The following is a 25,250-nucleotide window of genomic DNA, read 5'->3' as shown; positions in this document are numbered from 1 at the left end:
AGATTTCAAAAGCACAAAATGGTGGGTCAACACAACTCCCACCAATTTCACTAGTGCCAGGCACATGCCTTTCATGCTTTGGAAAATCTCCCCATTAGGCCCAGTTTAAAGGGGCCAAAAGAGACCTATTTAATAGGGTCATCTGAAAGTCCCATTAGTCCTTGAAAGAGATGGAGAACCTGTGGCCCTTCAGATGTTGTTGGACTACAACTCCCATAAGTCCTAGCCAGCATGGCCAATGGTCAGGGATGATGGGTGGTGTTGTCCAGAAATATCTGAAGGGCAACAAGTTCCCCATTCCTGGTGTATGGCTTATGACTGGCCATCAAACTCAATCAAGGACAAATTCATTTCTACAGTTAAAGGCAAGCTCAGAGTCTGAGAGATGGGTACCTCCTTTTGAAACAGGTAATCCTGTCATAGATAGTATATGTATTAATTAGGCATTATGTCATGTGTACTTTATTTAGTCGTGGGGTGGGATCAGATTCCAACTCAAGTGGCAAAGATCTGTCATATATGAATGTCCAGCAAAATTGGGCACTACCATAGGTTAGTGCTTCTTTGCTGTGAATTAAAAGAGAATGCATTGACTGCACTGATGTTAATTAGACCTAAACAGTTCCCTTTTCCTATCTATTTATTCAAAGCAGAGCTGTATGAGAAAAGGAAGAAATTATTTGTCATTTTTGTTGTATTGTATAAGCTTTTCCCAACCTGGTACCCTCTAGTAGTTTTGGACAACTGGGGGACAGCAGTTTAGGAAAGGCTCCACTATATGATTATCTATTATTGTTGTTATAAAGTTTGCACCCATCTACTTGGTGTTACATACAGCTTCATAAAGCACTTACTAGCTGGCTTTTCCAAGGTTCTGTAGCACAGAGCACAATCCACAGTCCTACCTTTTGTACCACCCCCACTGGTTTCATTCAGTAGGGTTTTCACACAAGGCATTCCTCACAGATTATGTCCTTTGGCTGTAACTCTGCAGAGAACAGCCAACATCTAAGGGCACATCCACACTACACACTTAAATCCAGGTTAACTGTCATCACTGCTCTCTAAGAGGCCCTGGGAATTGTAGTTTTTTGTGAGGGCACTCAAGACATCACAGAACTTTCATTAAAGCTTACAAGAGTACAATTCCCAGTTGTAGGATGTTGTGGCCTCTATGAAGCCAGCATTAAGATTGTTATGCATTGATACCACCACACTTTCTTCCATGTGACATATGTACATGCATTTTGTGTGCAGGACAGCTGCAGCTATATTTAATTTTATGTTTCCACTTGGCATAAAGAGGTACTGGGGCTTTCACAAAGAGGTAGGAAAGTCAGGTAAAATGTATCAACTCTTAAAACATGTCCATAATATAATAGCTTTGCACATAATAAATATACTGAGAAAGGAGAACAATGAGATTACATGCTGGTAAGAAAATCCCAAAATGAAGAGCAAAAACTGAAAATATTGACTTTTTAGCAAATGTAATAGATTACTGTTCTATGGACACTAAACAATATCAACCAAAAAACCCCTCCCAAACCCTAATGGATTGCTTAAAAAAAACAGAAATACACTTGAGGGCCAACAGAACAGACTTAAGGACTTTATGCTGTTGAGAGGCAAAGATTCCATCAATGAGACTTCAATATCAAATGCAAAAAGATTTAGAAGTCGACAAGAGCAGTATTTGTTTCCAGAAGAAGAACCAGTTAATAAATTGGTTGAAAGGAATTTGCATGTAAATGAGTGAGTGAGTGGGTATAATAAACTTAGACACTTTGGTAATTATCCTCAATTTCTAAGAGTGGTATTACTAAATTCATACCAGCTGATAAGCTCCAATGAGCTTGCATTTGGCGTTAATCCTCCCTCCCCTTAAAAACCACTGAACTTGTCCACCTCTACATGACATTGACGGGTTGTTGTTTCCTTATTTTAAAACAATTCCCAAATAATAATAACAATTATAATTATAATAATTAATACAGACATTTGAACTTAATTCCCAGAAATATGACACATGAACTGTATTCAAAATCATGGCAATTCTCTTTTATATATGTAATTCATATTTCTTTACCAATCTGTAGAAGGCTCAGACTATATCATTTTGGCAACAAATGGCAATTCCCAGGTCTGAACACATAGGACCAGGTTTCAGTTCCTGCAGAGTTGGTTATGAACAAAAGAAGAATGTGCGGCTATTTTTTTCCCTTTTAATCTATAATATTTACAGTATTGCACTTTACTGCACTTAATTGCATTTCACTAAAATTAATGCTGCATCAGTATTATGCTTTTAAAACTGCATCCATCTTTGACAAATGAATCAACCACTCTAGATCCTGTAAACCAAGAAGGCTTTCTGTAAAGATCCAGAAATCTGGAAATAAAAATGGTGAAGTAAACCTGTTCACATGGCACAAGCATTTCAGCTTGTTCAGGTGGTTCTTAGTAAAACAGATGTCTTCATAATTGTTCCCGTCATTTGGCTCACCACTAATTTGGGTGTCTTTCTTTTTCACATGCATATTTTGTTGTTGTCATTGTTGCTCCTTGTGAAGGATATAGTTATTTGGACACCCTTTTGTGTTATTGCTGCTTTGTTTAGAGAAGAACACTGCCTTGTCTCAGATCTGAAATTCCACATTTAAATTCAAACCAGTTCTGCAGCAGCTCCTTAGTGGTGGAAGAGATTCATGAGATTGAAATAATACTGTTGGCAACAAAGAAGAAAAGTCATCTTAATGGAGACCAGCCCCATGAATTTTGTTAAGCTTCTTATTTTCTTTTGTTTCAGTATACTTGGTGATTTTCAAACGGTGTTTAAAGTTAGGCACATGCACAAAGTAGCAAAACTGGCAGCAGCAAATGGTGTTGGGCTAACATGATCATCACTTTGGCCAGGGTCAAACTCCAGTTGTCCCAAGATTCAGGGATGCCTTGTGATGTGATCTGGAGAATTTTTCCTTCATCTGCTTTCCTCCAAAGGTTTTCTGTATTTTTTTAAAAAATGATACTTATAACTAGGATTCAGACTGATTTCACCCCTAGCATTATGCATCTGGTGGCAGAAGAACAGTTTAACTGCAAACAGCACTAAGTGCTTTTTGAAATAATTTTTTAAAAATAGGTTAGGCTAGTAGGTCCTTCAGTCCTCAGATCAACTGAATAAATTGCTGACATCTTTGAACAAAACAAAGGAGAAGAGAACAAGAGGGAAGGAAAGCCCAGTGCTGATCCTGTCTACAAGGACTCGCAGGCCTTTTAAAAGGTAGCAATTGTCCTAATCCCAGCCAGGGTCAGAGACTGGATAGAGGAAAGAGCTATTGTCCATCCCTGGTAATAAAAAGGTTTCTGGGAAGGAAATGTCAAAGCCCCAGGGCCTCAGCGTGTTTCCGGGCCTTGAGCCTCAAGTCAGCGATACTGGAATTCTTGCTGTTGCTCTTTGCAGCCGCAGCTACTACTGCAGCTGCAGAGGCGGAATCTGCCAAGGAGGCGATGGGGAGTCCAAAAGGGGGTGGAGGAAACATCAGATAAGGGGCATGAGCAGCCAGGTGAGGGTGGAGGTGAGGGTGGGCATGGGTGACGCCTTCCAGCTGCAGCTGAGCTTGAACCTGAGGGAAGAAAAGAAGAACCACACAAAAACAAAGGGTCAGTTAGTAAAGGAGCTTCCAATAGGGTAACCAAAGGGGTGCTACTCCATGCATCTGGAAACAGTATGTGATTAGCTGCTGTAGCTCTGTGTAGGCCTAGCTTTCAAGAGAAAATGGTTACACCTGGAGGGGCCTTCTATCTTCATCAGCCTAGGGGAACAGAGCACTTTTTTGTAATTGGAATGGAATGTCCCACAATTAAATTGCCATGTTCCACTGATTATTTAACTGCCGCTGACTACAGAGATTGTCCTTTTGTAGATCTGCTGCAAGCTAGTTCTTCCAGACACACACATTGTAGGCTGAGAGATAGTAGCTTACAGCAACCCTGCAGTGTTGTCCACTGTTATATTTCATGCCAGAAGTAGGGATATTTAAATTGCCTCCTGAAATCACCTCCCAGGCCAAACCAAGCACTTGTTTGCTAGAAAAAGCCTCATGTTCCATTGGCTTGCACACAAGCTGACTGCACTTTTAAATGTAAAAAAAAATGAAAATAAAAATTGTGTGTGAAGTAAGACCCCTGTTGGAGCAGTAACACTAATCTTTGGTGCTAACTTTTATTTTTCAACACCTGCACTTCAGGGAAACACTGCAACATTTTGTTTCAGGTCCTCACTTGTGGCATTATAGCAGCCTTTCCCAACCTTTGAGTCTTTAGATGTTTCTGGACTACAATTCCCATCATTCCTGACTATTGGTCATGCTGGCTGGGGCTGATAGAAATTGTAGTCCAACAACATCTGGGACCCAAAAGTTGGGAAAGGTTGCATTATAGTATAAAATCCTACCCTATAATACTTTTATCAAGTGTTATTAAAGCTTCCTGGGAAATCAGATGGAAAAATGTTGCCAAACTTGTCTGGGGAACTAAAAAAAGGAAAACCACACCCACAAGTGTGTGCATGCATGTGTGTGAGAGAGAGGTGAAGAGAGAGCATGCAACCACACACATATGCTGTTACCGCAGTCTTCAACTAAAGTCCTTGTGGCAAAAGTCCAGAAAAGGAGGGAGTTGTTGTTGTTGTTGTTACAGTATGATTAATTAGCTTCAAAACTGAGCTTGAACTGCGACTGAACACCACCAGACTTTCATCAGGAACACTTGCAGCCAGATCCAGTGCAGAGTTATGGCCTCAAGGTGCCAGGTAACTTATCTGGCCATTATTTATAAGGTCTTATAGTACCTTGTTAGATTTATTTTAAGATGGCTATAAATAAATTTGCCTTAATATAGCTATACAGCTTCAAAGGTGTTGAAATGAGAAAAACAATAAGAAGGAAATAGAATGGGAAAATTTGGCTCTGTTAATAGCCTGATACTATTCAAAGTAAAGCATGCAAGGTATGTATACAAGATCAGTCTATAAATGAAACCACATCCCCTCCATTCTTCTGTCTGACCATTTTCTAAGCATACAGTACAATGAAACCCTGTCTCTGTCTATTCTGGAATAAGCCCCATTGTGTTGAATAGTACCTACTAAGATAGGACTGCAGCCTGAATGGCTATTTTAAGGTTTATTACTTTGTAGCCATCTAAAGCACTTTACATGGGCTAATAGTGCCAGAGAGGCTTTAAGCACGTGTGTGTGTGTGTGTGTGTGTGTGCATGCGTGTGTGCGTGTGTGCGTGTTTAAATTCTTTCTATTCTACAACTGGTGTGTGTAAGACAGTGTGGCTATTCAAACATTTGAACACAACTAAACATGAAGTGCCAAGTGCTTGTCAATCATCCTCATGTCTTGCACTGTCACTGCTGGGAAGTTTGGAGCAGTTTACTTCTTAGTGAATAGATGGACAGAATATTGCCTGTGCATTCCTCCTCCTCTTCTCCCCTTAGTTCTCTTTATGAAAGATGTCTAAATACATTTAAATACATTTGAGGGGGGGGAGTCAGGGAAGAGCCTTGGATATTCTTGAACTGGCCAGCCACCCAGAAGCCCTGCCATGTGACTTTGTTTGGAGGTTTGCTTATTTTCCCCCCTTCCTCCTTTGCCCTTGGTGGGATAAATCCATAAAAAAAAAAAGATGGCCATCTTATTCAAACAACACCTTCCTTTATGGTGTATAACTTCAGGAAATATAGAGAGGTGATTTGCTGGTCAATTTCTCCCTGAAGCTAAGGAAGGTGAAATTGACAAAATAGCAAAGGCTTCTCATGTTTCAGGCAGCCCTTTGAAGGCTGGAAGGGAAGCAAAGAATTAGCTCCCCAATATTTTTTCCCCTCTTCCTGCCTCTGTTTTTTAATAAAACAAATGGGAACAAGTTCCTAGGATGCTTTTTCAGGGAATCTGGCTGGTTTTGGCTTTCCTTTTCTTCCTTGAACTTGGCCTCTAAAAAGCCAGGTTGTCTCTGCCACGTTTCCAGCCTGAGAAGCACCCAAGGCCCAGTGACACCTCTGAGAGGTCTGGAAAAAGAACCACCTACTTACCCCTCACATCCTGCCTGGCTAAGTAAATATTTTTGATTTGTTGCATTTCTTTTTTTCTGGCATCCATGGTGTTAGAAGTGGGGCAAGAGCAACTCCTGTCTGGGTTCTTTTATATGTATTCCAGAAGGAAGATAGAGTTAGGGTCCTCCAGCTGGCTAGGCTTGCCTACCTTTACCTGTGCTGTTCTCTGCCTAACTTTCTTCCGTTATAGACTGATATGCTCAGGGAAGCTGACCTGCCCGTCCTTCCTTTGTTCTCTTCTTTGACTGTCCAAGGAGAAAGGAGACAGCTTTGTCTTTGCTCTCTCTCATGAGCCATGAGGGTAATACCCAAGTCTGGGCATTATGCCTCCAACTTAGTTAGAACTAGGTATGCCTTTCCTATCTACTATGTATTTCTGTAAATAAAGTAGCTTTTCTTATTTTACTAAGTCTTGTCTCAGTGATCTAAATGCAGGGTAAAAGCTTGCTACTTAGGTAAATACACACGCAGCTCAGACCACTGATGATCTCTGCATATATACACATTTCCATAACACATGGTTGTGGTCTGGGTGAGAACTATTAACTGGACTGATCTTATTACCAGCAGCATTTCAGGGTGGCTTTTTAAAAATAAAATCCACACAAGCTGCTTTTAGGTAATTCAAGTTTGCAGCCTAGTATACACAGATAGAACATTTTATCACCTGACACCCAAAGACTTTGGGGCTTTTCTCCTGCTTTTTGTTAAGAGAATTGCCAAATTTCCATCTATCTCCTTTAGGTATGCCTTTTAGCAGCAGCTTGATCTATAGCAACTAAAAGATGAAGCATCTCACACCTTGGAGATGTATATCACCGCTACCGAATTGCTGCAGGAGAAGAAGCCTGTGTTGAAGGCAGCGTACACACTATACATTTAAAGCACATTATTTCCTCCCAAAGAATCATGGGAACTGTATTTTGCTAAGGGTGCTGGGAATTGTAGCTCTGTGAGGTGTAAACTACAGTTCCTAGGATTCCTTGGAGGAAATGATTTGCTTTAACTGCACAGCACCCCAGAAGGCTGATTGAAAAGCTGACAGCTATTTGTGCCCTTAAAAAAAAAAATCTATTAACGCGGGATATTATTCAGAACAGAAACCAAATGTGCATCGATTTTTTTCTCCTTAGCAATAGACCACCTCGGTTTAAGCCTCACTCATGAAATTCCAGTGTGATACTGCTCTAGTGTTGTGAGAGATATGTTGGAAGTGGGGCAAGAGCAACTCCTGTTTTGTTCTTTTGTTTAAGCTCCAGAAGGGAGATAGAGCTAGGGTCCTCCAGATGATAGGCTTTGTTTACCTTTTTACCTGTGATGCTCTGACTGACTTCCTTCTGTTGCTAGACTGTGACGCCTTTAGGGAAGCTTACCTGCCCCTCCTCCTTCTGCCCTTTCCCCTTCCTTTGTCCTCCGGCTGTCCAGGAGAGAGGAGACATCCCTTTGTCTCTGCTCTCTCTCCAAGCATGGGGCTGACTCCCACACCTGGGCGTTATGGCTCCAACTTAGCTACTTAGTTAGAACTAGGTATGCATTTTCTATCTACAATGGATTTCTATAAATAAAGTAGCTTTTCTTATTTTACTAAGTCTCCAGTCTCAGTGATGCTGATGCAGGGTAAAAGCCTGCTTTCTTAGGCAAATGCACGCACACGCTGGCACACTCGCATTTCAACATCTGCTGTTACTCTCTGCTGCTGTGGTGCTGCTTTTAAACGAAATTAATCAACACAACTACACACAGGGCAACAAAATAGACACTGCTGCTGGATGAGCAGAAGAAACTGCTATTCTAGACCCTACTTTTCTGAAACCCTTTTGAAATAAATAGGACCTTTCCAGTGGCCTAAGCATCATACGAAGGAGAGGAGGTAGATGGAGGAATGCCACTTCTGCCCAGTGTAGCAGACTGGGAAGTTCACTCCCACTGATTTTCAATGACCTGTATCTCTGCTACTTATTTTTTCCCCTTACATTTACATCCCACGTTTCCTCCAAGGAGCTCAAGGTAGTGTACACAGTTCTCCCCTCCCCATTTTTTCCTCACAACAACCCTGTGTTAGGCAGAGAGACCTACCTGACAGGGTTGCTGTGAGGACATCAGTCCCATGAGAGGTCAGTATTGCCTCCTGCCCCAATTTCAGGAGGAGAGGCTGAGAAATAGCCTTCTCCTTGGACATACCAACTTTTGGGTGGGGTATGGAAATTCCATTGTGTGAGCCCTGAAATAAGTTTGTGCTACATTATTTTCTCTGCCTCTATAAAGCTTGCCTTGATGATTTTGAGCAAATGGCAGTTTGTCAGCCTAGCCTACATCACAGGGATGTTGTGTGGCTAAACTACTTCATTAGGGGAAGGACAGGTCAGGCTGCAGTCCTGTATACTCTTAACCTTGGAGGAAATCTTATTAAGCCCAACAGGACTTACTTCTGAGTGGACACTTATAGGAATGCATTGTAGGAGTTCTGAGGAGAAAGGAATTACGACAAAGGAGCCCTACATTCAGGTCTTCAGAGTTGTTATGCTACAGTTGGCCAGATTTCTTTTCTTCCCCTTTGCATTCAGAACTGTTGTGCCTTTAACGACTGCTTGGCCGGCAGAAATTCAAGAGGTGCAGTGCAGTGCTGTGGTGTGACAGCTACACTGGCTGCGTTTCTGCTTATTAGCAGTTGGAGGAGCAAAAGGAGAAAGAAAAGGTTGGCTCTCCTTTCAAGAGGATGGGTAGAAGCAGCCGAAAATCTTGTTTGCCAGAATGTTTCAGTCCTTCTCAGCATTCCTAGAGTACTATCCTATACACGTTTCCTCAGAAGAAAGTCCTATTAATTTCAATGGGACTCATAGTGCAGGATTGTTGCCAGACTTGGAAGTTCCACTGAAATCAATGGGGTTGACTTCAGAATAAGTCTGCAATGAGGAAGCCGTTCCTGAATCCTGTTTTCAATGCCGGGGGTGTATAAACCGCTTTGTAAAGAAGGCGGCCTCTGAGTGCGTGCAGAGTGTCCTTCGGTGCTGAATAATCCCACCCTGAGATCCCCCAGAAGCTTCCGAAGGCGAGAGGAGAGGCTTCTTGACAGAGCTGCTGTCTGGGCCCACCCCTCTGTCAGAGGTGACTATCAAGCGTCGCCCCTTTCCGTTCGGCAGTCTGCGCGGAAGGCGTGTACATTTCCACCGAAAAGCCGATTTGCACCAAACGTACAGAGAGAAGGGATCAAAAGGAAGAAAAACGAGCTACCTGCTGGAAAGGCATCCTCAGGGCGCCCATGTTGACGTAAGGGGCCACTCGGCAAGCGTCTAAATGGCTGGCCGTCCCCAAGATCACACCTGCAAAGGCGGGGGGGGGGGAGAGAGAGGTGGCTTGGTGAGGAAGGAATCCGAATAGCTCCTTCCCTCCCTCCCGGCTCTTTTCGACTCCTTGTACCCACCTTTATGCATCTGGTTCTCTTGTTTTCGGCATTTGGCTCTTCGGTTCTGGAACCAAACCTGGCAAAAGATTGAAAAGGAATCAAGGTTGGTCACCATCACCATCGTGACATTTATCACAGGCAAGGGGAAAGAGGGCTCCCAAAACTTTCTTGAAAGCCAGGAGGCAAGGAAGAGTTTGCCTGAGTGGCCAACCCTGAAGTGCCTAGCAACCTCCAGAGCCACTTCCATTCTAAGACTTTACCACTGTTGCCGCCCTGGGCTCCTGCTGGGAGGAAGGGTGGGATATATATCTAATAAATAAATAAATACCACAAAAAGGAACTTTCGTTGACCAAGGCAGACATTAGGAGTTCAATACCAAGCCAGGTTTTTTTCCCCTCACAGCCTCCCCCCCCCCTTTGCTTAACATACAGCCTGATGAAGAGTTCTGGTGGACTCAGAAGCTTGCTCACTATTGTGTGGCAGTTTGATTGGTCATATAATAAAGAGGTGGTTTTTTGCCTCCCCCCCCAAAAAAAAAATCGGTGGCAGTTTTATCCCTTAGCTAGGCATACTAAATATGTAGCCTATCTCTTGCTCAGCTTAGCTGATTTGGTGGGTTTCTCTCGGAGAGAAGCTTATTTCTTTGGCCTACCTGCATACAGCAGGGTTAGTCAAAGATTGGTTCAAAAAAATATTCGTGGCATTGGTACGGAGGTAACAAGAGACTCACAGGTTGATTTGCTCACAAAGAAGTCGCCGCTGGGTTCAGTGCCGCTTACTTTCAGGTAAGCATATCCAGGATTGCGGCATCAGTTGTTTAAAAAGAAAGAAATGGGGCAAGCGCCCACCCCTTTCATCATATATAATCAGTGATATAGCCCGCACTATACCACTGACCTGGTGATATCACGCAGGATAAATGCACCATTTCCTTTCTCGCAGTTGGAATGAGAAATAATACTGATTGTTTGACAAGCTACGTTCACAAGCCGCAGGGTTGGTTGACAGTTCTGAACTAGAACGTGGGAAAGAACTATTGTAAACCGCTTAGACATTATTGTTGATTAAACATATATACATTTCAATGTTTTTATTTTAAGTAAAAATAAATACTATGCTCCCATATTCCATGGGGATAATGGCTTTATCTGTCATGATGATGATGATGATGAACAATAATAACAATAATTGAAGCTATTTGATCAGAAAATATGGGATACAAGCCATGAGATGAGTTTTACCTGCCAAGGTTATAGGGTAGACACTGTTCTGCAGATCCCTGTGCATCTCCATCTCTCTCTTCTGGAAATGGGGGCACATGATGCTAGTCATACCCCGCCCCTTTTTACTGTAAAACCTGGCAAAAGCAGTGTTGGAAGTGGGGCAAGAGCAACTCCTGTTTTGTTCTTTTGTTTATGTTCCAGAAGGGAGATAGAGTTAGGGTCCTCCAGATGGCTAGGCTTGACTACCTTTACCTGTGATGCTCTGACTGACTTCCTTCCCCCGTTAGATTGATATGCTTAGGGAAGCTTATCTGCTCCTCCTTCTTCCGCCCTTTCCTCCCTTCTCTCCTTCTACTGTCACAGAGAGAGGAGACACCTTTGACACTGCTCTCTCCCTCCTGAGCCATGAGGGCAACTCCCAAACCTGGGCGTTGGACCTCCAACTTAGTTAGTTAGAACTAGGTATGCCTTTCCTATCTACTATGTATTTCTATAAATAAAGTAGCTTTTCTTATTTTACTAAGTCTTAAGTCTCAGTGATCTCAATGCAGGATAAAAGCCTGCCTACTTAGGTAAATGCACACACTAGCACACACGCATTTCAGACCGTTGATGTTCTCTGCTAACATTTATACAAATTTACACAACAAGCAGCTCCAGCGCATTTTTTAAAAAAATTCAGGTTGTAAACACACTAGTTGCCAGATCAAAGCGTTTCTATTAGCCACACCTGGAGGGGAAATGGGTTGATCTACCTTCAGTTGCGAAATCTCTTTGAACCTGAGTTTTAAAAAAATGCACTCAAGCTAATTCGACCAAAGTTTTATATTAAAAAGGAGCAGGATTTGACTAGCGTCTTATGCCCCCGTTTTCAGAAGAAAGAGGTGGAGAACAGTGAGTGTGTTTCTATCTTCCGCTTCAAAGAGGTTTCGTAACTGATCGGCAGATCAACCGGTTTCCTCTCCAGATATGGCTAATGGAAACGCTTTGCTCTGGCCAATAGTGTTTACAGCCATAGGTGCAAACAGATACGCTCTTTGAAGCCGATGAAATCCGATGAAACACACCCAGTGCAAACAGAGAACGACGAGGGGTTCATTCATTCCCACTTCATCCTCTTTCAACAGTGTGTAGATTGGAGAAAGGCCCCAGCATAGCCTCTCGTAAAATGGGGTTTTTATATCGTGATCCTTCTAAGCCTATTTATGTAAAAGCCAGGTAAACAAAGTCGCCAAAGCGTGGCAGCCAGGAGCCAGCCATAAGTGACCACCTTCTCGCAAGGTTACAAATCCAAATTCACAAAGCACTGCGTAGTTAAGGTAGCAGCTACGCCACTCGTCCCCCACGCATGCGTACTTGGAAGTAAGTTCAATTCAGAATGCAATTTACTTCCACCTCAAGGTGATTAGGAGGAAAGAGATGCCAGACTGCGGCAGAGCAAACCTTCAAAAGCATAAAAGGCAATGCATTAACTGACCGGTAAGGGCGCTAGAGAGAGTCATGAAACAACCCAGAAGTTCCACTCGCGTAGAACACTAGTCTGTGACGGAGAAAATGAGACTAACGCCTTTCTCCCTGAAATCTCGATGTTTATGAGCAGGATGTTGTGGTATTGTTGCTGTGTGATATGGAGAAGCAGTCAATCAGGCGAACTTTCGCCCACAAGCAGAAATGGTACAAGCCCTGACACAAACTTACCGCCTCCTTGAGAGAACTAAGCTTGTGCTTTGGCTTGCTCCTCAGCGACACTTTTATATCACTTCGGATGCATTGCTGACAGATCAGCAAGCAGCGGGAGTGGCAATTTGGAATTATTATTATTTGGCAGGGGAGGGAAATTCTGCAAGAATATATTCAGGACTAAAACAAACAAACAAGTAAATGTGGAGCCGTGCTTGTAGTTCCTTTTCAGTACCCCATAACTATAACGTTCATGATATCACACCCGATCGCGCACATGCACACATCTGTTTTTAAGCAAAAGGATTTGTGCCTTTAGCACGTACGGACCGATTTAAAAGTTTAGGTAAGAACAGTCACTCTTGAGTGTCAATCTAGGGACCCAGGCAGAAAATAAAGATGTCGCCTGAAGAACAATCAAATGTGGTCTGAAATGGGGGGGGAGGCTCTGCTACTCCCTTCCCTAAAACATCTGTTTGATATTTTTAATGAATTTATGTTGTTTGCCGCCTTGTGCTCCCTTTTAAGAGGAAAGGTTAGGGAAAGGGACAAATCAGACAAATCAATGTGTGTATACACACACACATACACGCACACACCTGAGAAACAAACGCCTCAGGGGCTATCCAAAGAAAGAAACTGTCAAATGTGGGGCCTCCGGCAACAAGGATGTCCTGTTTGCTTAGATGTAAACCAGGGCAGAGAAAGAGAGCCACTTGTTCGCATCTCTTAGTTGCAATCAAGAAAACAGCTTTGGAAACAATGTTCAAGAGCAGAGCATCAGCCTGCAATCCAATGCCCACACTTATCGGGGAGCACGGCCCACTGAACCCAAAGGGGCTTGCTTCTGAGTAGACATGTGTGGGATTGCGCTAACAGACAGCTGAAGGAGCCCTCCCAGTGGGGAGGAGGAGCAGCCAGGTTATCTACACACACATACACACATTAATCAATGATATATAAATATGGGAAAATTCCCCCCACCCAAAAAAGTGCAGATGTCCAATTCACATCAAGGCACACACACACTCTGGCTCTCTCGTCATTTCCAACATGACTGCAGGTTGGCCAAATAAGGCTCTCACTTTTGCCTGCGGGGAGACAGTGACATTTCGTCGAGTTTCTTTTTGAAGATACATAGGGAAAGACCAATCATCTGCCACAGTAAAAAAAAAAGGGGGGGGCTTCAGTGTAACTTTTTCTTTCTTTAATTTCTGCCAGTGCTTATCAGGGCTTCCAGACTGATCTTTAAATTGCCTCCTCATAGTCCTGCTCGACGCATGATTGCCCGGAAACAAGGCCCACGGTTCAATGGGGTTTATTCTCAAGTCATTGTACGTAGGATGGCCAGATAACTTACCTGGGAGAACACTATGGGACTTAACTTCCGAAAAAAGAGGCATAGAATAGAATGCCAGATTTAAACCGACTAAGGCTGCAGTCCTAGGAGACATTTACTGAGAGCAAGTCTAGAAAAGTAGCCCTGTGTTAATTTTTCGCGGGAAAACCAGTAAAGAGTATAGTTACCTTGAAGGTTAAAAAACATATGGAGGCATGAGCCTATTTCATCAGATGCAAGGCACTACGTTTCGCTAAATTCAGTGGGCTTTACTTCCGAGTAAACATGCTCAAGATCGCACTGCACAGCCACTATCCCAAAACTCTTCCTTGAAAGGAAATTCCAGTTATAGGAAAGTCAATTAAACATTGCGACTAAATTCCAGCAAATCAGCATGAAGGATTATGGGGAGGGAGTTAATCCAACTAATTTAAATTACCTCCTTCTGTTTGGGTTGTGGATCCCACAATAAACCTGTTTGTCAGCGTTCCTGCTGACTTTTAAATGGGCTTTACTTCTAAGTGACACTCAGACACTTTCCAAGTTTGAATGTAAGGAATTATTTCTAATCCTGCCTTCAGATATTTTTTTAATGAAATCCTTGTGATCCCCCCTAATTCATGACATTCCCATGTATTATATGGGGAGGAGTCCTTTGGATCTCTCTGTCGTGCCAAATAGCATAGGAGTCTTATCCTATGAGAGGGCAGGGGCGAGAGAGGGTTTTTTTACAAATATATTTAAAATATTAGGTCTACCGTCCAATGCGCAGCCTCGTTCCCTCTTCCCCTCCCCCCACTTATATGAAATCAGACTTCCGCCAACCTCCCCCCGCTGCTGAGACTGCTAAAATCTGAGAGTTAAGTAAACGTCGCTTCACCCCGCCCCCTCCAAGTTCCTCTGCTTGCCAAGTTGATCATACGGTTAATTAATACTAACTGCACTTCCTACATCACATTTCGCCTCCGAGCTTTCTTCAATTGCCTTAATGACGGCCATTTACAACGGAGTAATTAGTGCAAAGAAAGGCTTCCAAAGACATTAATTATCCAGGGGTACTTGAGTGGGTTTCCTGAACGAGAACTGGCCGTCTTCACACTGGAGCACGTGGGTTGGTGTCATCGCGCGCACACACCAGGTCTTCAATAGGTGATGCCTTGAATTAATAGGGGGGGTCAATTTCTGAGCGCTCCCTCAACTCATTGAAAAGGCGCTTTCTTTCTCGGTTACCAATGCTTTCTTTTTCTTTTTCACGGTCCTCGTCTCTGGCTCCCTTGGATTTCCCGCTTCCCCGGAGAGTCCTGTACCTGCTGTTCCTGGAAAGCTTGGCGGCTTTAAGCAGACTCGCGCTTGGACCCTCAGCCATCCTCCACCCCATCCGCCTCCCTTGAGAGAAAGCGCCATTGATTTCAGTGAAGCCGACTTCCCCGTGGGTTGAGAAGTTACCGCTTTAATCAATTTTCAGTCCCCAAGACTTGGGTTTGAACGGCCTTTTCTTGTGACTGATGGAATCAGTGAACCGTCCACTTTCAACAAAGAGATTATTTTCTTAATAAAACCACCCACCCACCGTTGATATAAATATTTATCTTGCCAAGGGGAGGTTTAAATGATATGGCAACGTCACTAATAAGAATTAAAAATCAATGGTGGAGGTAAAATCCTTCGTCTTATCGTTCTAATTAATTCGGGTTAATTAATCCCGAAACGACCTGTACATTTACAAAGTTGTAAATAGGAAGTCTTCCGCTCTCTTGACTTGAGGACAGACGGTGGGTGAACTGTATTAAGAAATCACTAACCCATGAGTAAAAATGAATACGCTTCCTCGCCTTAAGATACCTTGCATTCTATATATCCTTCATCCTATATATGTTTGTGCGTGTGTACAGCCTTTTATTCAGCATTAATAGTTTTGCAATAACTGCCGTGACCTGCTTCTGTGCCGATTCGGATTGGGGTCCCTACACGTCTCTTAAAGATGGATTTTCTACTAATCCAGGGAGAATTCCTTCACCCCTAGGGTGGTCGGGTCGTCTGCATTGTCAGGCTAAGAGAGGAATACTGGCCAGGAAAAGTGTGTAGGGGCTGGGGTAACTTATCCGCGTTAAAGGCTAGTTCATGGGGGCTGAAATGCACTTCTTAAAAGGCTTGGCTGTGTTGAGCCGGGCAAGGAAGCGCGTCCCTTCCCTTTCAGCTCTGGAAAAGGAGATGGAAAAACTGTTGAGGAAGAAACGTGATGAATTAGTCGGCGCGCACAGCCATAATAAATCAAGCCGGGCGTGATTCCCGATCAATTCCAACTAGTCATGAATATGCTAAGTAAAGCGCAGGACAGTGTTTTAGACAGTTATTTCTTCATTAAGGATCACTCAGTGATTTCTTTCACAAATGCTCTAATCTGATTTCCTTTTGATTTCCATTAGAGACAGTGAATAATGACATTTAATTTAGCCCTGCGCCATAAAACCCAAAGATATTTGCTCGTAATTGAATTACTGCCTGCTCCTCACTATGGTCTCATAACTTTCAATTATAACCCTGACAGCTGGGCGATATGAGTTGCCGGTACAACACTAAAAATAAAAGGTTAATAAGGAGTAGCTACCGTAGGAGCACCAATTTATTTACAGCACATTTCCACACGAAATTGAAACTAGATCCTTTAACAAGGGACAGGCGCTACAGACTGGGATTAGGAGGCAATTCGTAGAGTATTGAAATATCTTTGGGTTGCTGTTGTTTCTCTCGTCTCTCTCCCTCCGTTCTCGTTCTCCTTTACCAAGAGCAAGAAGCCGGTCGAGTCCTATTTAGCCGACGGACCCCTGTTTATATTTTAATTCTCTCTAAAAGGGCTTTCCCGATTGCCTATTCTCTTTATTGGGGGAGGGGGAGGGGGAGGGGGAGGACTGAAGGATCTTTCCCCCTTCAGAACTACCATCTGAATCATGTGAGAGAGGAAGGAAAGTTGCCGCGGGGCACGGAGAACGGGGGAGGGGGAGGGGGAGGGGGGAGGCTGGAACATTTCACAAACCTGCAAGCACTTGAAACCCCAATTTTCCTGTAACTATGAATATCCTGTTAAGGTGCCGCGCTACTCCAGTAATAAACTACTTGAAAGAAAGAGTGAGGAATTCAATTACAAGTAATTTATTTTTATAGAAACACTACGAGTAATTTATTTTTATAGAAACGCTACATCAAGGGGCTGCCAAGATATTATACAGGCTGGCCTAGAAGGAGGTGGAAAGATGATATAAAAGTTGATGTCCCCTTCAGCCAAAGTTTAATCTTTTCAGTCATTTATCTTGGGCGGTTAGATCAATCTTCGGCAGTGAAAGTGGAAGCCGCTACTTCTCTTTCTCTCTGAAAACTCCCCCTCTACGCTCTCCTTTGTAAGAACAGGAAATCAGCAAGCACCATTCCGTTACTAGGAATTTTCTTTTTTTAAATCAAAACTGTTCGGGAGCCTAGCGTTTCCAGTTATTCTACGAAAAGCCGACGAAGAAACAAGTGTTTTAAACGTTAAATGACAGGCCCACGCTGGAAAGAGGAATCTCAGACGGGCATTCTATATATTCAAATCTAATCCCCAGGACGCGCGCGCGCGCACCACTAAACACATGGCGTGGAAGTAAATCCCACTGAAATCTGCCGGAAGTTCATGCTATAAAGTAGGGGTGGCCAACTGTGGCCCTCCAGATGTTGTTGGACTTCAACTCCCATCAGTCCCAGCCAGCATGACCAGTGGTCTGGAATGATAGGCGCTGCAGTCCGGCAACATCTGAAGGGCGACAGGTTTCCCCAACCCTCAGCTAACACATTTCGCCTTGAGTTGAGGCTCTGCTTACGAGTGTGAATTCCTCCTCCACCACAACCACCACGACAAACGGAAGCTCATGCGAAGCGGTTTTGTTTCTATGGTAGTTCAGCCCGAATAACTCACACGGAGCTCGATCTTCACGTGCCTTTGACCCTAAAGCCACGCTCCAGACCTTACAGGTTGATAACCTTAATTCCTCTTTTTACCCAGCATCTGTTTGAGGAGATCGATGCTATGACCACCGCCACAGCTTGTAACCTCTGGGGGTTTTTTTACTTGTTTTGCCCTTTTTCCAGCCTTTTCTCTTGAACAAGACTAATGACCGATTTTTAATTATATTTTTAAAATAATAATAATAACAACAGCAGCAGCAACAACAACAACAATCTGTCCCAAGCCCACGTATGCCTTGGTCGAATGATCTGCAGACAACCAATCCGAACATATTCTCTAGGATTGGGAGACATTCTATTTTAAAGGAGCTCGAAAAAGAGAGCAGATGGGGCCCCATGAATTCATACCCTTGTTATGCAAGTCAAATGGAGGCACGTTTTCCCCCCGGCTCTGGATAATCCATTCCCAAAGCACCCAACCCGCTTAGCTTTAGCTATACCAATTGTTCTTCGAAGTTGCTCCCACCCCCTTTAAAAAAGAAGGAAAAAGAGGAAAGTGAAAGGGGGTTAGTTGATGGTTGGGGCTACTAATCAGGTCTCTGATTGGTTAGTAAGCCACTCAAGGATGTTTCTAACGTTCCGTGTCAACTTTAAGATTCTAAGAGGCGAGAAATCGAGAGTAGCGTCAGTGACTGAAATGTCCTCCCTCAGCTGCTCCCCTCTCTCCCCCCACCCCATCCCACCGTCCGGTATCATCACACGTGTCTTGGTGCTGCGAGTCACACAAAGGGGGGTTCGCGCTTGAGAGATCGGAAATGAGGCCAAGAGGAAGCTGGCTCTGTGGTCTTACCTGGACCCTGGCTTCCGACAGCCCCAGCCTTTGGCTCAGCTCCTCTCTCATGAAGGCATCCGGATAGTGCGTCTCGTCGAAAAGCCTCTCCAGCTCGTTCAGTTGCTCCAGTGTGAAATTGGTTCTACTTCTCCTTTGCTTCAGCTTGGTCTGGCCATCCTCGTCTTCCGATTTCACCTCTTCCCGCTTGTCTTTGCACTCATAGATCCCTGCGGCGGTGCGGGGGTGGGAGGGAGAGAATAAACGAATACAACAAAGTTGGGCACCGGGAACCTCATTCACTTCCTCCAAAGGCCTGGGGGTGGGATAAGCACAGAGTTTCCCTAGCAGCCAACGGGAAGGGCGATCGCCGTTAGCCGCAAAGAAAAGCAGGCAAAATTGGATCGTCCCCCAAAATGCTCCGATGACACTTTGCTTGGCGTTGGGTTAAGATTCCTGAGTAAATTTTCGGATCGCACAGAGACTTTCCTCTGGCGAAAACAGAATCCAGTGCTACTCTACTTAGACACAGATTTTTCTTTTCAATTCCCACACTCTCGCGCGGAGATTATTTATTTATTTGGGAGAAAGGCGGGTGATGGTTCTTAAAGAGACCTTTTGTGAAGCAGGAATCGCAATTCTCTAGCTAAGGTTGCCAGCTGTCTCTTATTGTAAGGGATCTCTCTCTCTCTCTCTCTCTCTCTCTCTCTCTCTCTCCACACACACACACACACACACACACACTTTATCCTATTCTTTCTGAAGGCCCCACTATCATTGCCCCTCAGTAGGAATATGCTATCACGGCTATGAAGTGTGGGACCAGATTTCTGAACGGCTAAGCCTCCAGAGTAGAGCCTTAGAGCCAAATGTCCCACTCAAGCCAAGAGTAGCAACGATTTTGGGCGACGTAAGGAGAGCCAGTGGACTACAACCTTGGAAACCAGGGTTCGAATCCCCACACAGCCATGAAGCTCACTAGGTGACTCTGGGCCAGTCACTGCCTCTCAACCTCATGAAAACCCTATTCATAGGGTCGCCATAAGTCGGAATCAACTTGAAGACAGTACATTTACATTTTTAAGTTTGAAGAGGAATCGGCAACATTCAGTTAATGAAGAAAGGCTTTGAGGGATGTCCACGAGTCCTAGCTAGTTGTCTCCGTTGGGAGGGGGGTCGTGGCTTCAGGTTGCAAGTCTAGACATTGAGGGTGAGTCAAAAACGTGTCCTTTAAATATAAGGGGGACCCCTAAGCAATAAGAAAGCCATGAGGAAAACGGTGTGTGTTTCCCCTATCCCGCTTTATACACGCTTCAAATAAATCCAAAGGCTATTTGAATTCAGGTCTGCACATAGTCCCCAACAGAGAGATATCTGTAATGTGGGAATGCACACGCAGCCATAAAGCCCAAATGGATGGCGCTTTCAAACGATTGGGTGCTTGGGGTGACCTGTTGCCAGAGCAGGTTGAACGCTGCCTTTTGTGGGCTGTTGTTTTACAAAAGGCAAGGTGGTATTATTAACCCATCGCGTTTCCAGACAAACCCAAACAAACCACCACGCCTCAAATATAGTCCTTTGCGGGGGAGATTTCTCCGCCCAGACACAAATAAAGAAGACAGGGAGTCATCAGACCGCCACCGCGGCCCCAGATGGCTTGGCCCAGGGTGTTCTCCCCCAGGTAAGAGTGTGGCCTGGGCCCCCTTTCTGCCTCGTGGCCACGAAGACGGCTGGTCTTCAGTAAAGCCCCTTTCCTGCTCTAAGGCGTCACTCTTTGGGAAGACGTCACATTTCACAAGAAAAAAGGAGCATGTGACGAAGTAGATATTGACAGGTGAGCGGGAGGTAGGGGGAGATGACTTTAAAATGGTCAATTCTGACTGTTATGAAAGTAACAGGAATTAGAAAGCCCATCTTTTCTTTGCACTGTTGCTCTGGAAAGCGGAGGTCACAATACAAGCAATTCATCTCGATGTGAGCGCTTTTCAGCCGGATCCACAATAACTTTTCTGGGAAGTAAGCCCTGGCTGAGCTCAATGGGACGCCGTTCCTCTCAGCAGAACTTACTTACTAGCAAGTTAGGTGTTAAGGCTGAGGGTTGTAGCATCTTGCTTATAGAAACGTACGCCCCAGTCTCACACAACGCATGCCTTGGAAGCAAATCCCATCGATTCCAACATAACTGGCCTCCAAAGAAAACGTGGGTGGGATCGGGACGGACATGGCTACTCCTTCACTATCCGACCCTGTTGTTTTGGTTTTATTTTAAGGGAACAACGTTCGTGTTCCCACTTGAAAAGTCTTCCTCTGAAATCAGAAGGGCTTCCCTCCAAGTAAAACAAGTTTAAAAATCGGGGGTGCTTGATTTCAAGCACACTTAAGGGACACCCCCGAAAGCAAATGTGCTTAGAATCCCAACACGAGCCCCAGATAGAACATAAAGGCGAAATACTATAGCAGGTCCTTAACCAGAGAGATCTTGACTTTTTAAAAACACGACGAAGCAGCCGTGATTTAAAGGGAAAAATAACTGAAAGACAGTATTATGGTTGCATGCTGTTTTTGTTTTCCACAACAACTTCCAGATAAAGGTACATGAAGTTAACGAAGAGTTGTCACTAACAACAGGATCTCTCCACATTATGTATTAGTCTCTTGCACTGGTTCCGGTGGAAGTGCCTTCCAGCCCAGAATCATCTTTTTTGCTCGCACGAAGGTTGGAGCAGGTTGCCTTCTCACAGCTCTTTGGATGGACACGCGGTCCGACGTTCCATCCGTTCACAAATATAGTAATGATTTTTTTTGCTTATAATGTTTGTTGTATCTCTGGAAACCAGTCTTCCTTCGTGGATTTCTGCTGCCTGAGATGATACCTTTTTGATTTTTTTTTTTACCCAAAATAAATACAGATCTAAGATGCGATATTACAACACATTTTATGAAATTTCACGGTTACACGTTCAACTGACTGTTAAGCATGAAGCACCTTTTCTATAAACGGTTGCATATATTACTTAATCTATACATAAAAAGTATTATATCTATATATTGTTTCCAAAATCTATAACGGTGCACTGCAATTGACAATATTTCAGGAAACGCTTAGGATTTCATCCATTAAAAAAACTGTATGCAGTTACATATTTCGCTATGTATATACAGGGCATGTTTGAAATGCTTTTACCCCCCAAATTACAAGGATTAAATTAAACCTTCACAGAATTTAAACTATCATTTATTCTGCACTGCCTCTAAAGTTTCCTTCAGATTATAAGGGGTCGAATAAAACAAGAGAAAAAGAATTATTAAACATGAAAAACTGATATTATGGGACATGCCGAAAATGAGAGAATACTGTTTTGTTTTGTTTTATTCACGGACGAAATCCTATGGGTGGTGGTACCGTCAATCCCAGCACACGATTATTAATTTAGGAAACTAGGGAGCGGAACAGATGGCGGTGTAAAAATATGGTAGGAAACGGGCACTGGGCATCATGAGGGTTTTATATAACCAAGTTGTCCTTCCGAATCCTCCTTTAAAGCACTCCTTAGAGGTCCATTAGTTCGGAGACCTAAGAGATAGCTGCATTTAATTCCACCCGGAGCCCAAGAGGCACAAAACCTGTCTTCGATGGCCGAAAAACGCTTTCTCAACTTTCTAAAAATCACTTTCTCGCACCTACAGAATGACAGGGAGAGCCATCGACGTACCGGTGCGCGGAAACGCGAGCTTACACATCAGGGACCGGAAGGAAAGGAAGGAGCTGACCCCGGGAGAAACTGTCTGAGAGACAAAAACGGCAACAGTGCAAAATCCTGGGCGATTTTTTCCCTCCTGCTGCTGCTTCGCGCTCCCCCGCAGGCCTCTGCCCGGCTTACCCTGAACTTGGCTCCCCCCATGTCTGTTTTCTTAAGAAAAGAAAAAGGGGGGATCCGAGCCCTAACGCAAGCCACGATGTTGGAAGGCTCCCTCCCGAACACCCTCGTTCCCCCTCCGCTCTCTCAAGCACACGGAGTCGGGCGACAAGGCAAAGAATACTATTAATCGAAACCTGCTTTTCCCCCCTCTCTATTTTTGCTCTCTCTCTCCTATTGTTTCAAGAAAAGGGAAGGGGAAAGTTTGGGCGTTTCTCTCCCCCGCACCCTCCTTTCTTATACTTTTTAGCTTCAAAAGTCGTTCGCAATCTCGGAGGCCGTTCTTGTCCTTGTCAGACCGGCTCCAATGGATGTCACTGATGTTGATGTGACTTGATTTGATTTTGATTTTTGTCAGGACCGAATCGCCTTCTCCCTCCCCGTTCCCCCCCCCCAAAAAAACTTCCAGGCCTCTGGCCGGCGAACGGGTCAGGAAGAAGGTGGGGAAAGCGTCCAGCACGACCATCACCACGCCGGTGCGGACCGGCGCTACCTTACCTTCCGAGGTCCTGCTGGCGTGGTTGAAGTCTTTGAGCTTGTCCTTGTCGCTCTCGGCGTGGTCCTTGAAGAGGTGCACCGGGCAGTGGGCTCCACTCTCGGCTAGCTCCTGCAGGCTGGGGGCCTCCGAGCTGCCCAGCTCCCGCGACCGCGCCAGCCCACTCTCCAAAACTTCCCGGTAGGTGATAGTCTCCTTCTTGTGGCCATTGCCTCCTCCTGCTCCGCCGCCGCCGCCACCACCACCACCACCGCCCCCGCTGCTCTCTTTGCTTTTCTGGTCAAAAGATTTGGAGACAAACGCGGTAAGTTCTTCCATGGCGACCCGGCTGGGGAAGGGGAGGGGGAGGCCAGCGCACGGTCGCGATCCACAATGAAGAGGTCCTCCCGGCTGGCTTGGGGGGATTGGTCTTCACTCCGGAGGAGTTCGGGGCCGCCTGGTTCCCCCGGGCTGCTGCGAGGTTGTTGGTTTGTGTGTGTGAGTGTGTATTGGTGTGTTTTGTTTTAAATCATCCTCCTCCTCCTCCTCTTCTTCCTCCTCCTCCTGACAACAACAAGACCAGGCAGAAAAAGAGACGGGGCGCTGTATCGGGGGTTAGATCACTCCTGCTGTTATTTATGCCTTTCAATTGGAGATCACACTATTTATACATGGCTACCTCAGCCCAGCCCCCCCCCCAGCTCTGGCTGTCTCCAGCAATTACTGCCTCTTCCATAGTCGCAGGCAGGGCGCCGAGGAGCGATCTCCCCCACCTCAGGCCAGCAATTGGCTTTCTTTGCATTTCATCACGCTTTGGCATCCGTTGTACCTTGATTCAGGGGAGCCAAAGAGCAGACGGAGAGAGAGAGAACGGGGGGGGGGAGAGAAGAGAGAGAAATCCAATGAAACTCTTTCCCTCTCCTCTCCCCCCCTTCACCCCACTCCACCCCATAACCTCCTCCCAAATAGGTATCTCTCTGCATTCTTTTCAATGGCTCGCAGGAACGAAACAGAAAGGGGAAAGCGGGGGCGGCGGGAGGGGGGATTGTCAAGGAAGACTTTATTGGCTATAAGGAGATCCTGTGCTTATGGACATGCGGGGGGGGGGTCGTCCAGTAACTCTTGACAGACAACCGGGAAGGGGAAGGAAATGACAGACAGACAGACAGAGAATGAATCTGATTGTTCAATAAAAAGGTAAATCCGTGCAAGCTGGAGACGAATATTTCTTTCTGTAACCGTGGGTTATGTCATTGTCGTTGTTGATGTGGTGTCGTTTTTTGTTTTTGTTTTTAAAAAGTAACCTTTCCCCCCCCAAAGTCACTTTTCGTTCAAATTCTTCAAAACGTTGCTTTCCCAGTCTTTCTTCTCCTAGGACGCGTCTTTCCACTAATACTAAGGGGGTGGGGTGGGGATGGGGAGTGAAGCCTCCCCAGGTGTCTATTTCGCTGGGAGGGAGAGGGACTCGCGAATCCAGCGGGATCCAGACGCTGACAAATCCCCGCTGGGCGTGAGGCTGTTTGCAAGAAAAGCAACAAAGACTCCCGGAGCCCCTTGAAGGCGAACAAATGTCTCTCCGGCGGAAGCTTTTTCCGGGCCACAGCAGCCCGCTTCGCCGGCTGCCCTGCGCCTTTCTGACCGAGTGGGATCGCGCCCACGGAAGCTTATGCCGGAAGGAATTTCTTACGATGCACCTTTCTATAGATATATCAGCTTGAACCTATGGAGTCCTATGGACTTCAGTGGAATTTGCTCCCCAAGTCAGCGCGCCGAGGATTGCAGCCTTGTGTCTTCCGAGTGTCACTAGATTTCTTGCGCTGTTCGATACGAAAATGCCGGATGTGTCTGTATCTCTGTTTATCGATCGAATCGATCTTTAGTTGTACACATCTGCCATTGGGGATTGTTATTGGGACTATCTGCAAGAAGGAATATAATGTCTTGCTTCCGGGTCAGCAGGCATTCCAATTCCAAGAAAACTTACTAGGAAGTTTTTTTTGGGGGGGGGGGCTTACTTCTGGGTGAACATGCACGCACACATCCAAACACGTGCTGTCAGACGGAACACAGCAATCTCCTTTCTCCGCTTGCGTTTTACTTCCGTTGAGCTTAGGTTGAACTTCTGAAACAAGCACAGATGCTATGCATGTTTACCCAGAAGTAAGCCCCCCCAAAACACACACACACAAACTTCCTACTAAGTTAGGACTGCAAATCCTAAGCCTGTTGACCCGGAAGCAAGACATTCTATGAAATTCAAGGAGTTCTTCACCAAAGGGGCGCCCCCCAAAACAAGGAGCTTGCCCTCACTTAGTATATTTCGCTCG

The 25,250-nt window shown here is 44.9% G+C and overlaps 1 protein-coding gene across 1 annotated transcript; it reads right to left on the bottom strand.

Moving 5' to 3' along the window:
- On the bottom strand, window positions 1-23,482 carry SHOX (SHOX homeobox). The gene is made up of 7 exons (XM_061629415.1): window positions 22,947-23,482; window positions 18,553-18,761; window positions 9,542-9,599; window positions 9,345-9,440; window positions 8,607-8,627; window positions 7,433-7,440; window positions 1-3,626 (listed from the first exon to the last, which is right to left on the bottom strand). The coding sequence occupies exons 1-7, from the start codon at window positions 23,260-23,262 to the stop codon at window positions 3,381-3,383; spliced, it is 954 nt and encodes a 317-aa protein (XP_061485399.1). The 5' UTR covers window positions 23,263-23,482; the 3' UTR covers window positions 1-3,380.
- Window positions 23,483-25,250: the final 1,768 nt, after the last annotated feature.

Source organism: Rhineura floridana, chromosome 5 (assembly GCF_030035675.1).
Source record: "Rhineura floridana isolate rRhiFlo1 chromosome 5, rRhiFlo1.hap2, whole genome shotgun sequence".
Taxonomy (NCBI): Eukaryota; Metazoa; Chordata; class Lepidosauria; order Squamata; family Rhineuridae; genus Rhineura; species Rhineura floridana.
This window is presented reverse-complemented; position numbering and strand designations above follow the sequence as displayed.